Here is a 14,545-nt window from a genome sequence, read left to right on the forward strand (position 1 = left end):
CAGACGGAAAAACTTTGCGGCTCGATATTTTTGGTTTAAAGCGAAACTGAAACAAAAGAAATTCATTTTTAAATAGTATTCGGCAACCTCTACTTGAGAGATAAAAATCGGCCGATTTTATTTTTTAGCCGGAAATCATCGGTCGTTTCTTAGGCGCAGGGCCTCTTAAATTCTGCAATTTTGCAAAAATTTGTATTTTGAATCACTTTAACTTTGCATTTTTGAGTAACACACAATTTATTTCCTTGGCAATGTTATTTCAGCATGTCCTTGAATTCTTCTTCTTCTTCTTTTTTTTTTGTATACAGTGAAGGTACAAGTATGACTTTAATGTTTTAAAAATGTTGATTGACATTGAATAACTGATATGAGTTTTTCTGTATCAATTACATGAAGGATGTGGATAAATTCTGTAACAGCCTTGCAGAGCTCTACTCCAACATCAGTAAGGTGAGTTGACAAAGTCAAAAAGTCAAGTACATTGTACTATGTTTAATGTTGTTGCTCCTAGTCAGTAATACTGAGTTTCCTCTATGGCATGGCCTGTGCACACAGACAGATTTCCAGCTTTTGTTTCAGCCACCTGAAACACTTGCGTTCACAGGCTACATGTCATGTATCCATTACACAGCCTGCAAGGAATCAGTAGTATCGAACTAAACAAATTAAAGACTTGGCAACTTTGAAGACCATCAGATGATTCCTTGTGAGCTTTTTCTCAGAGGGAGCGCAGCATTGATTGGTCAATTCTTTACAATCATGCATGTATAGTACTGTATTCAATAATTTTCACATTGTAGAACAGAGACTTGATGACAAAAGGGAAATCGTCAGCAAGGAGAAAAAATTGTTAAATTAATAAAATATTGGTTATAAGAATTTTTTCATATTAATTTGCAGCCATTGCTTGACATAGTGATCTACGTTCAGAAACTAACAGGAGCAATTGGTATACAGGTAGTGCACATTGCAAACAATGCTTAAAAATATTCATAGCTTAATTGAATACAAGAAAAGTTACAGCTTGGAGGTTTTTCCAAGGAATGTTTGTACGTGTAATTCAGCTGTAAACATGTAGGTATGGGAAAATCACTAGCATGGTTAAAAATCTCCAGACAAATAATGCATACATACTTCTACAAAATGAATTGTGTATGGCGCAGCATTTTTCTCCTCTTGAATCACAACTTGATTGTATCAGTATGGAAACACTCAACTTGAGGTCAAAACCGTTACTAGAAGCCACCAAATCAGAGTGCAGCTTGTGTTTTATGAACATGCAATTACGTAGTTAATCAACGTAAATTACTTAATTTATATGACTTGAGTGACTGTTGTTTTGAAACTCATGCAAGTGGACACCCCTGGGAGAAGTAAAGTTGTTCACTTTCTTGAGGTGTTCACTTTATGGGATTTTAAAACTGTCAGTATTGTTTGTACATGTATGTTGGTTGAGACCAGGAGGAAGCGTCTGCTTACCAAGATGTACATAATTATGTATAGTGTTTCTCCCTTAAGGAGGGCTCTGTTAGCAGAGGTTTGGCTGTACTGTTCTCAAACCATTAATAATTCATCAAGTTTAAACGAAGGAAATCATGACCGTCATAGCGTTTGGATATCTGATATCTTAAGTAGTGTAGATTTTTACGGTTTTATTTCTCTGTTCCTCGTTATATTTAGTTTCGATTCAGAAGATATACTGTCAAACACTCACACAGTGTTTGACCACATTTCCAAACACCTCGAGGCTCGTCAAAAATTAACTCCGCTGCGCGTCGTATTTTCAACTCTCTTCTCGGTGTTTGGGAATGTGGCCAAACACGTCTTTTGTGTTTAATATATTACTTATTTAACAATAACTTGTATTACAATGAGTACCTCTATTATTCTAGGGACCAACCATCATGCTGGCATACTTGGCTGTTTCAGGACTGTTACTAACAAGGTATGTGTATTCTTTGTATAAATTATATACATCTGTACCTGTCATCCATTACATTTAATTTATAACCTGTCAGAAATTTTGAAATCGCAATGAGGTAGATACATGTAGGACATTCTTTCTTTTTAAGGAACAAAATCCCCTTGCTGCCCTATTCTCAGAAATCTTGGAAATATGTGGTATACCCTTCGAAGGCAGCGAGAGGAAATTGCCTTTACTCCCTTGTCAAAGGGGAAAATTTTATACACTTGTGGAAAAGCTTGATATATCTTTGGATACATTGTTGATATAATCAAGTGTATTTTAATGTTAATTGGTGTTGTTCATTCCAATGGGTAATCTTTGTTTTGCTCTTCTCCAGCAGGTATCTAACGATATTTTGTACACGTATCTTAGTGAAGTGTAACACAGTCTGTCCGTATCCAGTTATGACTTCCCTTAATCTTGACTTTCCTGAATATTTTACAAACAGGTTGAGGCGACCAGTTGGAAGAATGACAGCAGAAGAGCAGCATCACGAGGGAGAGTTTAGATTTGTGAACTCTCGGCTCATAACTAACAGGTGCAGTATCAATTGTCTCTCAGATCAACTAATAGTACAAGTGAATGTCGTTGTTGTCTTAACGAAACCACCAAAACAATCAAAACCCATCACTATTACTGAGAGCTAACCGTAAACAGGCTAACCTGAGCATTGCTACGTATTCATGCATGCTAACCGGAGTTCTGAAGTCCCCCCGCAGCCTGCGCTCACTCCAGAATAGTATTGTACATGTTTAGGCACACAGCCTTTAGACGGGTTTTTCTTGTCGTTTCTTTTCAGTGAGGAAATTGCGTTCTACCAGGGAGGGAAAAGAGAAAAGCTTACCATTGAAAAGACGTTTCAACGATTGGTAAGTATAACTTAATGTAAAAATGCTTTTTTTAAATGAATTAATTAATTTTATATTTTTTTGTAGTCCCGTTCCTAATTTCCTCAAATAAACACCTTACTGTAAGTGATATTTCTTAATTTAGAATTCGAACCAACAAAGGCGTGATTATTTTTACGTTTTCTTTAGTTAATATCAGGGTTGTCTGAAAACGGTAACAAGAATAACTCTGAGGCTGGAATTGCATGAGGACAAGGAAAATCAAAATATCAAAAGTATTAATCAACGGTTCTATGGAAACGCAAAAAGAAACATACGTATACAATATATAATATCTCACATGTTTTAACCAAACCTTCAAGCCAAGTTTTGATCAGACAGAGAGGAACGATGTTTTTGCACTCGTTCAGTATCTCATAGAGTTTTTACACCTGTTCTCGACGATCATAAAGAGGAATTGCTCTCAACTCAGTGGTAATCATCACGTTAATTAAGTAATATATCAAACACGTAAAACAGTGACCACATTACCAAACACCGAAAAGAGAGCGCAGCGGAGCATTTTTTTGACGAACTTCGAGGTGTTTGGAAATGTGGTCAAACACTGTTTTGAGTGTTTGATATATCTTCTCAATCGAAACGAAAACTAAGAAGAAAATGGAGAATTAATCAGATATTCAGACACTGTCACGGTCATGATTTGCTTTGTCTATAACGCTTTGCATGTTTTGTTCGGTAGTTTTAGTTCTTCAAAAATTATCCGCCGTTTGTCGTATTTTTAGTCACTTCAGACTTCCCAGTGCCTGGATATGAGATGAAACACAGTACACTCAGTAAATCGTTAAATTAAATTATTGTTATTGTTTTGTAGGTTGATCATCTAAGGAACTTCATTCAGTTCCGATTTAGTATGGGAATCATTGACAATATTATAGCAAAATGTAAGTATATCGATGGCATAGCACTAAATGTGCTACTTACCTCAAATACAATAACTAGAAAAAACTCTTTCCGAAACACTCATGGCGTCGAACATTCATTCCAGAACGAGTAGCTTTTATTTACAGGTGTCTTAAATAACAATTACTCTTTTGTTTGGCGACTTATTATTGCCATTTCATCGTCCTTAGCAACACCCGTTGATGTCGCAACATTGGACGCGTTTTAAGTTGCGCTGGCCGTGTTTTTGATGTTGTGATCTCCTGCAATGTCATGAAAAATATATTTAAACGACAATAAGCAATATTACTCTAATATCCCCTTTGGGCGTTAAGCCCCGACAGCACCAATGCGTTTTTTAAAGTATCCGTTTTCGTCTCAACGAAAACGAAGCAAAAATATTTTTGCCAACACTAGCGTTTTCGGTTTGTTTTCACCTGTCCACACTAATGCGGTTTCAATCGAAAACGTGTACTTTTTGATGCGCCTTCGCCTATCGTCCACGCTAAAATGACCGAAAACGCTGATGGAAACGACAGTATATGACCCTTTTTTTGGCACCGTTTTCAAAAACCTCCGTTCTCACCTATCCACGCTGGAAACCGAGCGTTTTCAAACGGCTCCACTTTTGAAACCGTTTTCGAAAGCCTCTGTTTCCATCAGCGTTTTCGCTCGTTTTGGTGTGGACGATAGTTGAAAACCCATCAAAAAGTATGCTAGACTGCAAGCAGTGACTCTTTTCCTCAAAAATTCTGTTGGGAAGAACGCAAAACAAGTAAGCTTGCGAGCGTGACTGTGAGCGTGACGTGCAAGCGGCGATGTCGTGAGCCACTAGGAGGACGCTTTCTTGTTTTGCGTTCTCCCCCACGGATTTTCGAGGAAAAGAGATACTGCTCTCAGTCAAAAAGTATGCAATTTCAAACGAAAACGCATTAGTGTGGTCGGAACCTTAGAAACTGGAGTCTGGAGTGACTTTTGAGCCACTGAATTGTGTGCATTAACTAAGACAGCTAGGAATATTATATGTTTAAAATTGCAGATGTAGCTACAGTTGTAGGCTTTATGGTTGTCAGTCGCCCTTTCCTTGGCGCAGGCAGCACGAGGCATGTGAACAGCACACACAGCGAGAGAATGGAGGTAAGCGGAACTTAGACACTTCACGGGTTGTGGTGTAACATTCTGCGGTGTGTATTGTTAAGGTGAACTACTCCAGCCTGGGGCATGCCAGGACGAAGAGCAACAAGTCGTATTTGTAACATATCAAAACCGGCGTGAATCAATAGGCTGGGTGGTTTTAAAAACTTTGGCGTGTTTCTTAGTTACATGCCAAATGAATGTACATGTACGCCTTTTTCATTTCATGCGTTTACTAATCTGCTCAATATTTATTTCCCATCTGCTCATTACAGCTCCTAAGGGAAAATGACTTTGACTTTTATTGATTTTCAATTCGTTTGAGGCAAATGAATGTAACACTTCTTAGTTCCAAAAGAGGCAAAGGATAGCACTTCATAGAATAATTACCACATACCATGAGGTAGCTCGAAGGAGCCTTTGATTCTGTTTTACCTGACAATGAAAATTTAGCAGAGCTTTCTTTAATTTCGCCAGCGCGTCCAAAGCACTTTGTAAAAGCTGCTCTCAGTGCATTTTATCAATTAACTGACAAAGGCGTTTTCAGCTTTCCCGTTGCTTTGTTATCTATAATTAAATGATGGGCAGCTTTCCTCTCTTCTCACACTCGCTGACAAACATGTCTCCTCTATTTTCTTTGGAGATGAATATACGTCTATGCAAAGAAAATACACAACCGAACATCTGCTTTTATCCAAATGCAAACCCAAATGGGTCGATCCTCCGCAGAGTTAGGTGGCTCACTTGGATATTTTAAACACCCAACATTCCTAATTCAGTAAACAGCCAGCAAGCGCGTATAACGCTTTCGGAAGACCACGCTCGACCGCGGCAGCCGATCCCTTCGTTCACCCACTCACCGAGCTCGCGCACATCCACCTGTTTTAGAACAATTGTATTGAATCTAGTAATTGTATTCGAATTCACAAGCGTATTTCCCTCTTTGAAACGCTTTCGAACGTCAGATGGGTTGATTTTACTCAGTCGAGGGAGCCACACTACGATCTTCGATTCCCCAACATCCCCTATTTGAACAGCTTATGACTTCGGACACGGCTTACACCGTTTATATACCAAAACAAGAGTGATGCTACCTGTGCTTTAATAGGTGAAAGCATCCAAAAAAATGTTTTTCTTTTTTTGAGGGGTGGGGAGGGGGTGGAGGGGGGGAACTAGACATTTTATTCATCACTCGTTCATTTTTTTGCTAAAACTATAATAACTTTATGGAAGAAAATGGCTGATTAAAAAAAGTCGTTTCATTCCTGACGCTGTTTACAAAAACCTTTCCACGCCATATTAACGTGAATGCAATGAAATATGAGCCATGCTAACGAGCAAGTCGCACAATATTTCGTTATAACAATGCTTAAATTTCTCGAAGAAATATTTTTATGTTTTCCATTCCAATAACTTTATCGCCGTTTTTCTACAACAACAGGTTATTTGTTTTCCTCACCTTTGGTCAAATAAAGCTAAAGACCTATGGGCGTCAAACACATCACCTTACACTATTAAAGACGGAAGACTTAGCTAGCTGTCTTAAAAGAAGGATGTTTACATCAGGAGCCTTTCTTTGTTATGTCAATAGTACGTTTTGAGACGTTAACAAAAATTGCTTGCCACGCTTACCTTGAACGATTTGACACGACAATTCAATTCTCTAAACATACAAAAGTTCAGTTTTTTTGATCAATAAAACGGAGCTTCACCACTTCAAACATGTACAAAAGCACGCTTCACCGATCAATTTCAATGCTATTGTAATAAACTCATTTTTCGCTGGCAGCTACAAAAATATGCACCTTCTTTGTAACACTAAGAATTTAAAAGCTCTAGATGTTCTAAGAAAGCAACGAAGAAACCTTAGTGTTTTGCCTCACGGAAGAATTGAGTCACAATATTTGTATAATAAACTGCCACCAGCATCCCTATCTTATTACAGCATCCCTATCTTAATCTATATTCGTTGTATGGGGAATATTTTGAGACTAAAGCTGACCAAAAGTTGTGGGAAAACCAGAATAAAGTGAAACTGAGGTGTTTACTGAAAAAAATCAAGTGTATCGTGCTTATCTTCTGTCACCAATTAGTATACATTGTATGCTAGCGACTTCGACACGTTAATAAAGTTCTTATCTTATCTTATCTTATCTTATCTTATCTTATCTTATGTTATCTTATGTTATCTTATCTTATCTTATCTTATCTTATCTTATCTTATCTTATCTTATCTTATCTTATCTTATCTTATCTTATCTTATCTTATCTTATCTTACCTTATCTTATCTTATCTTATGACTCAGTGCCCTCGGAAAGTATTCATTTTTGTTACAGAATTGCTCAATCATCTCAGCAAGATCTCTCTGCTTTCTGACTGTTTTGAAGGAAACATGCTCTAATCTTAATCTAAATAAATTTGAATTCTGTGTAATGTGGTCTATACAGAGAAAAATTGCAATTTATTGTTTTTATCTCTTTATTTACAGCTTCAATCAAGTTTTCATTCGAGACATTTTGCTTTAGTTTCAACAATAAAAGAATGTTACTGACGGTTACCATACTGCGGTCAAAAACTCGAAATACAATGGCAAAGCACTTGTCTGATTGTGTTCTTCACTTCTTGTCTGACTTCCTCTAGCTTCCAACAGTAAAGAATCGGATTTAATGACGAGTTTAACAAACCTAAGGTGACTGCATAACTCCAAGCGTTAACCATAGATGAAGATAGTCCATTATGAGCCCACAAAGCCGCCACTATACAATAGGGTAGATAACAAGCGACCAACGTCAGTTGCAGCCATATTGCACTGGACACTGCCTTTTTGTATCGCGCTATGTTTAGTTGATTTGTTTGGTTCAGTTGTTGAACATGGTCTTGTAACTGAGTGTGCTGATGACGGAGGGTGAAGAAAATCTTTGTGTAAGAGAAGATCGAGGTTACAAGACATAGTAAAATAAGTATAAAGCCATACCGTAAGGTTATGAGGGAATTTAAAAACCAGGTTGCTGAAGAGGCAGTGGACACAACCCAAAGGGAAACAACGATTACCCAGGTTCGCTTTAAAGTTACAACTTGTCTGTATCTCAGCCCCAACAACAGGGCGAGAAGTCTGTCCACGCTTATTGCAGTCAGTGTCCACATAGACGCGCTACCCAGTGTATATCCTGTTATGAAATGTGCCAGTAATGCGTAGCGACAAATATTCCAATGTTCATTCACTACAGATATCCAAAAGGTAATAATGACAGGCTCTGAAATAAGACCAACACAGAGATCAGTTGTCGCGAGACTACGAAGCAAGAGCTTGGATGGCGCATGTAGTGAGGACTCCTTGTGAAAAGCAATCAGGATCAGAACATTCCCAAGGGTTGCACTGATAAACAGAAAGGAGTTTAATACTGAAAGAAACATCAAGTGGCCACGTAGTCCAGTAGTTAAACCAGCGGAACATAACAGTTGTTCAACTGTTTTCTGCGGTCCATCATCAGTTAAGTTTGCTGTTCCCATATCGATAGTCACAGATGTAGTAAGTTAATTAAACGCTTGAAATAACGAGACAGAAATTAGTTAACGAACAGTGCCGAAATTTTTAGAGCAGTAAAGCGGCTTCTCAGTTAATATCTATTCTAACGAACGAATTTAAACACTTTTTATAACCCCTTCTTTTTTCCTCATACACGTCCAATAGATGAATATCGAATGATTGACAGGTTTAAAAGATGAACGCTATTTTTAACTCCTTATTATTACCCCAAGCACGTCCACATACATGCGAGCGTACGGACGGCAATCTTCATCTACTTCGAACACAAAGCTGTTAGCACGGAGTTCGCGTTGACTCTCGCAGCCTCTTCTACACCAGTGGAGGGAAGTGTTAAACCACACGTTGCGTAGGAGGCCAAGTTAAGGCTTCACCTTTTGTTATTTTATGTCTCTATTGTGTGAAGGGTTGTTTAAGAACCGTTCAATTGCATTTCTTATGGCCAGTAATGAGGAGCGACTGTATAATTCGCCATCCTTCGCCCGGGCTTCGGCGTAAAATCGCAGAAAAACCTGGTCCAACTCCATGTCACTCAGCTCGGAAAACTTTTATCCTGTCACTCCTCTGTCATTACACCAGTCTGAAAAAAAAAATTACACTGAGCCTATTTTTATTCATATCGTTAAAGCGATAAAAATTGCATCCTCTAATCAATGTATTTATGAGTTGGGTACCGAATAATGCTTTTGTTGAAAGCCATTGTACATGTCTTCTGCCTGATCAGGGTCCACCATTATTTAACACACGCTGGTATATTATTCTTAGCACTGCATAAAAAATATACATATATTAACAAAAAAACCCTTAACTTTCAGTATTTTTTTTCTCCTTGTTGAAAAGCCCCGTATTCGTAGTCAAATTCCCTTGCCAGTTGGAAAGCATTGCTGTTTCCTTTCAATGGTTGACTTATTTTTCGAAGGAAAACTTTGCTTCTTCTGCTTCTTTCAGTGTGCCGATTTTCTTGCCACTTCATTGACATTCTCTTGATTCGACGACAGCGGACGGAGTCGAGACATAATTACCACGCCCCTTTTCAGAAACCTTTCCCCTTTATCAGAAAACATAAAATGAATAACTACAGAGAAAATGTATACCTCAAATCGAAGGGGATAACCGAGAATACCTAACTTACAGTACGGACCGAGAATACGATATTTGTGAGACCTTTATTAAATCTCTACGCCGTCTGACGGGTTCGAAAACGATTTTTATTCACGCGGAACGGCTTCAAAAACGCAAAACGAGTCAATTGGAAATCATTGTTAACTCGTTAACACGTTTTAATGCACAACTTAAAGTAAAATGAATTTTAAAACTTTTATTTGTTATGTTAGCATACAGTAAAATACAATCAGCTAAACTGACCAATCATAGCGTGCGTAGTAACTTTAATAAAATTCGATATTACCATCAATGAAAACTCCGATTTTCAGTTTTTTAGCTTCAGCTTCTCGAGCTATACCTCTTACTTACCGAGTTCGAGGTCCGTGCTGTAAGTTACGGACCGAGCTTTTTCCCCTTCGATTTATGGCCCAAGCGCAAAGCGCGCGGGTCATATATCGAAGGGGAAAAAAACGAGGATCCGTAACTTACAGTGCGGACCGAGAAGACGAGGTTAGTAAGATATTGATTATATCTCCACTGTGTGCCTGCCGGGTTCGGAAACGATTTCTATTCACGCGGACTCGGAAAGGCTTCAAATTTCTCACGCAACTCGAAAGCAAAACGAGTCAGTTTGAAACTGTTTTTAAGTCGCTATCACACTTTATCACATAATTTAGCATGACGGGACGCACGGGGCTTCTACTGTAAGTACCGCAGAGAAATGGTAGGAAATTTTCCTAGTATTCCTTACATACCCTCGCTAGGGTTCTTCGTCTTGCGGCCAGGGAAGGCATCATAATCTGTTTCAGTGACATGTCGATGATATTAAATAAAAAATAAACCAGAAAGGGCCGATGGAATATGAGACAAGCTTTAAAATGAAGTCACGGTATTAATAGTCCTTTAAAAGTGAATTGTGCGTTCGAGTCATTCCCGATGCTTTCAAATGATGGCGGACTCCACCGACGCCAATAATCTGGAACAAAACAAGGTCATTATATATCGGATCACGTCTAAACACACGTGAAGAAAGACTTGGGCAGGAAAAAAACGTGGGCGGACAAAACAGGGGAATGCCGATAAATCAAGTAATCCCCCGAAAACGAACGAATTACACAACATGAACCTTCCTCTGCTTCTCCCCCTGAACCAAGTTCAGATCTACAAACTGAACTTAAAGATGCCAAAGTGCCTACGAATGGAAGTTAAGTGCGGCGAGCAGACGTAAATGTCTTGTTTACGCAATGAAAGCCATCACAATAAACTCTGAGCTTGCATCGAGATGCTTGTCTGGGCGTAAAGGAGCGTTTGATTAATCAATCTAACACAGATCTTAAGGAATAAAAACCCAGATGATCTAGAATACTTATCTGAGTATGTCATTGGCAGTGGGAGCCACGTGCAGTATTGTCATGCTCGGCAATTGAAGTTATTGGGTAGAAAATATCGCACAATTACACAGCCGAGGGCAAAAAAAAAAAAAAAAAAAAAGCGCGAGGAGAAACTTAATACCTGGAGGTAAGTAACGACCTCCGAAAGAAGTGAGCCCACCCGCCATCCCCTGAAAATAGAGGAACTAAGGTTCAAAAGTATAATTATTTTTTCAATCAATAACCTAAATAACGTACGATAAACTGATGACGATTTAACTAAGGAAGGTATAGGTTATTCCAGGAGGCGTCATGAAGCGCCTTGGTAAAACAAACCCCGCAAAATTTTCATCAAGTAACAAGGTACTAACAGGACCTTGTCTTCAAATTGAAATTACTAAAATTGACAACTTTGCATCATTATTAACAGGAACGTATAAAAAGAACGTTTAATCATATTGAAATTAAAAACTCGACCAGAGCAGTTAATTATTTGTAAAGCAGACTAACGTAGCAGTGCATCAGAAACAGTAAAAATAGTTTAAGGTATCTTACATCACGGTCTACATATAAAGTGCCCACTCATGTGCCAGCAACATAAATTTCAACTGATCGAAGAATTTCTAAACGATTTATAAAAACTCAGTGTTTCTACGAATTACACCCACAGCCTTAGAGGAATACAGCCCTGTTCTCATAGAATTTAGAGATGCACGTTTAGAGCTGCGCCACACTAGCGTTTTAGGTGCGGGGATCCCAACCAATGCTTACCTAACTTTTTTAAAAACTCTACTTTTAGCCCTCCACCAAATCTACAAACGTGCATTTCGCTTGTGGAAAACTATTGATTGGCGCAGTGTTTGGGTTGGACATTCTTGCCAGTATCAACTTTCTTTTCTCTCGTAAGTTCTCGCCCGTTTAGAAATGCGCCATACTCGCGTTTTAGGTGCAGGGCAGTCCCAACCAATGCTTACCTAACTTTTTAAAAATGCTACTTTTAGCCTTGCTTAAAATCTACACACATGTATTTCACTTGTGGAAGTCTATGGATTTCGACAGTGCTTAGGTTGGACATTCTTACCCATATCAGCTTTCTTTTCTCTTGTAAGTTCTCGCACGTTTAGAGATGCGCCACACTCGCATTTTAGGTGCAGAGATCCCAACCAATGCTTACCTAACCTTTTACCGATGCTGCTTTTAGCCCTCCCCCAAATCTACATACGTGTATTTCAAATGTGGAAGCCTATCGATTCGTACAGTGCTTGGGCGAGTGATTCTCGCCCATATCAACTTTCTTTTCTCTCGTAAGTTCTCGCACGTTTAGAGATGCGCCACACTCGCGTTTTAGGCGCAGGGATCGAAACTAATGCCTACCTAACTTTTTAAAGGTGGTGCTTTTAGCACTCCCCCAAATCCAAACACGTGTATTTCACTTGTTGAAGTCTTTTGATTTGGACAGTGCCTGGGTGAGAGATTCTCGCCCATATCAACTTTCTTTTCTCTCGTAAGTTCTCGCGCGTTTAGAGATATGCCACACTCGCGTTTTAGGTTCGGGGATCCCAACCAATGCTTACCTAACTTTTTAAAGATGCTACTTTTAGCCCCGCCCCAAATCTACACAAGTGTTTTTCACTTGTGGAAAACTATCGATTTGCACAGTCTTTGGGTTGGAGATTTCCGCTCATATCAACTTTCTTATCTCTTGTAAGCTCTCGAGCGTTTAGAGATGCGCCACACTCGCGTTTTAGGTTCCGGAACCCCAATCAATGCTTACCTAACTTTTTGAAGATGTTGCTCTTAGCCCTCCCCCAAATCGTCACACGTTTATTTCACCTGTGGAAGTCTATCGATTTGAGAAATGCTTGGGTGAGAGATTCACGCCAATATACACTTTTCTTTCTCTTGTGAGTTCTCGCTGGTTTAGAGATGCGCCACACCCGAGTTTTGGGTGCTGTGATCCCAAACAATGCTTACCCAACTTTGTAAAGATGCTGCTTTGAGCTTTGCCCAAAATTTAGACACGTGTGTTTCACTTGTGGAAGTCTGTCGATTTGGACAGTACTTGGGTTGGACATTCTCGCCCATATCAACTTTCCTTTCTGTCGTAAGTACGTAAGTTCTCGCGCGTTTAGAGATACGCCTCACTCGAGTTTTAGGGGCAGGGATCCCAACCAATGTTTACCTCACTTTTTAAAGATGCGATTTTTAGCCCTCCGCCAAATCTACACACGTGTATTTCACTTGTTAAAGTCTTTCGATTTAAACAGTGCTTGGTTGAGAGATTCTCGCCTATATCAACTTTCTTTTCTCTGGGAAGTTCTCGCGCGTTTAGAGATGCGCCACACTTGCGTTTTAGGTGCGGGATCTTAACCAATGCTTATCTACTTTTTTAAAGATGCTGCTTTTAGCCCTCCCCCAAATCTACACACGTGTATTTCAAATGTGGAAGCCTATCGATTCGTACAGTGCTTGGGCGAGTGATTCTCGCCCATATCAACTTTCTTTTCTCTCGTAAGTTCTCGCGCGATAAGAGATGCGCCACGCTTGCATTTTAAGTGCAGGGATTCCAACCAATGCCTACCTAACCTTTTAAAGATGCTGCTTTTAACCCTTCTTCAAATCTACACACGTGTATTTCACTTGTGGAAGGCTATCAATTGGGACAGTGCTTGGGTGAGCGATTCTCGCCCATATCAACTTTCTTTTCTCTCGTAAATTCTCGCGCGTTTAGAGATGCGCCACACCTACGTTTTAGGTGCAGGAATCCCAGCCAATGCTTTTTTACTTTTCGAAGATGCTACTTGTAGCCCTCCCCCAAATCTACACACGTGTATTTCACTTGTTGATGTCTTTCGATTTGGACAGTGCTCGGGTGAAAGATTGTCGCCCATATTAACTTTCTTTTCTCTCGGAAGTTCTCGTGCGTTTAGAGATGCGCCATCACTTGTGTTTTAGGTGCGGGAATCCCAACCATTGCTTATCTAACTCTTTACAGATGCTGCTTTTAGCCCTGCCCCTTATCTACCCACGTGTTTTTCACTTGTGGAAAACTATCGATTTGCACAGTGTTTGGGTGAGAGATTCTCTCCCATATCAAATTTCTTTTCTCTCGTAAGTTCTCGCGCGTTTAGAGTTGTGCCACAATCGGGTTTTAGCTGCTGGTATCCCAATCAATGCTTACCTAACCTTTTAAAGATGCTACTTTTAACCCTTCCCCAAATTTACACGCGTGTATTTCACTTGTGGAAGTCTTTCGATTTGGAGAGTGCTTGGGTGAGAGATTCTCGCCAATATCAACTTTCTTTTCTCTTGGAAGTTCTCGTCCGCTTAGAGATGCGCCACACTCGCGTTTTAGGTGCGGGAATCCCAACCAATGCTTACCTAACTTTTTAAAGATGCTACTTTTAGCCCTGCCCCAAATGTACCCACGTGTTTTTTACTTGTGGAAAAGTATCGATTTGCATAGTGTTTTGGTTGGAGGTTCCCGCCCATATCAATATTCTTTTCTCTCGTAAGTTTTCGCGCGTTTAGAGATACGCCACACTCGAGGATTAGGTCCAGGTAGAATAAAAATAAAAATTATCGGTAACTCTATACTGCTTAAGAAAAATAGGCGAAGGCAAGTAAATTTAGCTAACC

General features: G+C 39.4%; 3 protein-coding genes across 4 annotated transcripts in view; 2 read left to right on the top strand and 1 right to left on the bottom strand.

The window, feature by feature from the left end:
• LOC145467734 (uncharacterized) overlaps window positions 1–14,545 on the top strand; it is a 144,968-nt gene that overhangs the window by 25,432 nt on the left and 104,991 nt on the right. The window lies entirely within an intron of this gene.
• LOC145467673 (ATP-binding cassette sub-family D member 3-like) overlaps window positions 1–14,545 on the top strand; it is a 32,830-nt gene that overhangs the window by 8,896 nt on the left and 9,389 nt on the right. For both annotated transcript variants that reach the window (XM_081451276.1, XM_081451275.1), the window contains exons 10-16: window positions 397–450; window positions 901–957; window positions 1,893–1,945; window positions 2,415–2,504; window positions 2,766–2,835; window positions 3,686–3,755; window positions 4,793–4,890. In XM_081451276.1, coding sequence (XP_081307402.1) covers window positions 397–450; window positions 901–957; window positions 1,893–1,945; window positions 2,415–2,504; window positions 2,766–2,835; window positions 3,686–3,755; window positions 4,793–4,890 — 492 coding nt within the window. The remainder of the gene's footprint in view (window positions 1–396; window positions 451–900; window positions 958–1,892; window positions 1,946–2,414; window positions 2,505–2,765; window positions 2,836–3,685; window positions 3,756–4,792; window positions 4,891–14,545) is intronic.
• On the bottom strand, window positions 6,057–11,021 carry LOC145467716 (melanocortin receptor 5-like). Its single transcript, XM_081451320.1, has one exon. The coding sequence runs from the start codon at window positions 8,396–8,398 to the stop codon at window positions 7,457–7,459; it is 942 nt and encodes a 313-aa protein (XP_081307446.1). The 5' UTR covers window positions 8,399–11,021; the 3' UTR covers window positions 6,057–7,456.

The sequence above is a fragment of the Orbicella franksi genome, chromosome 14, assembly GCF_964199315.1.
Source record: "Orbicella franksi chromosome 14, jaOrbFran1.1, whole genome shotgun sequence".
NCBI lineage: Eukaryota > Metazoa > Cnidaria > Anthozoa > Scleractinia > Merulinidae > Orbicella > Orbicella franksi.

What these genes read in the sequence shown, in the direction of transcription:
- LOC145467716 (XM_081451320.1), bottom strand. Translation starts at nt 8,398, where the DNA reads ATGGGAACAGCAAACTTAACTGATGATGGACCGCAGAAAACAGTTGAA.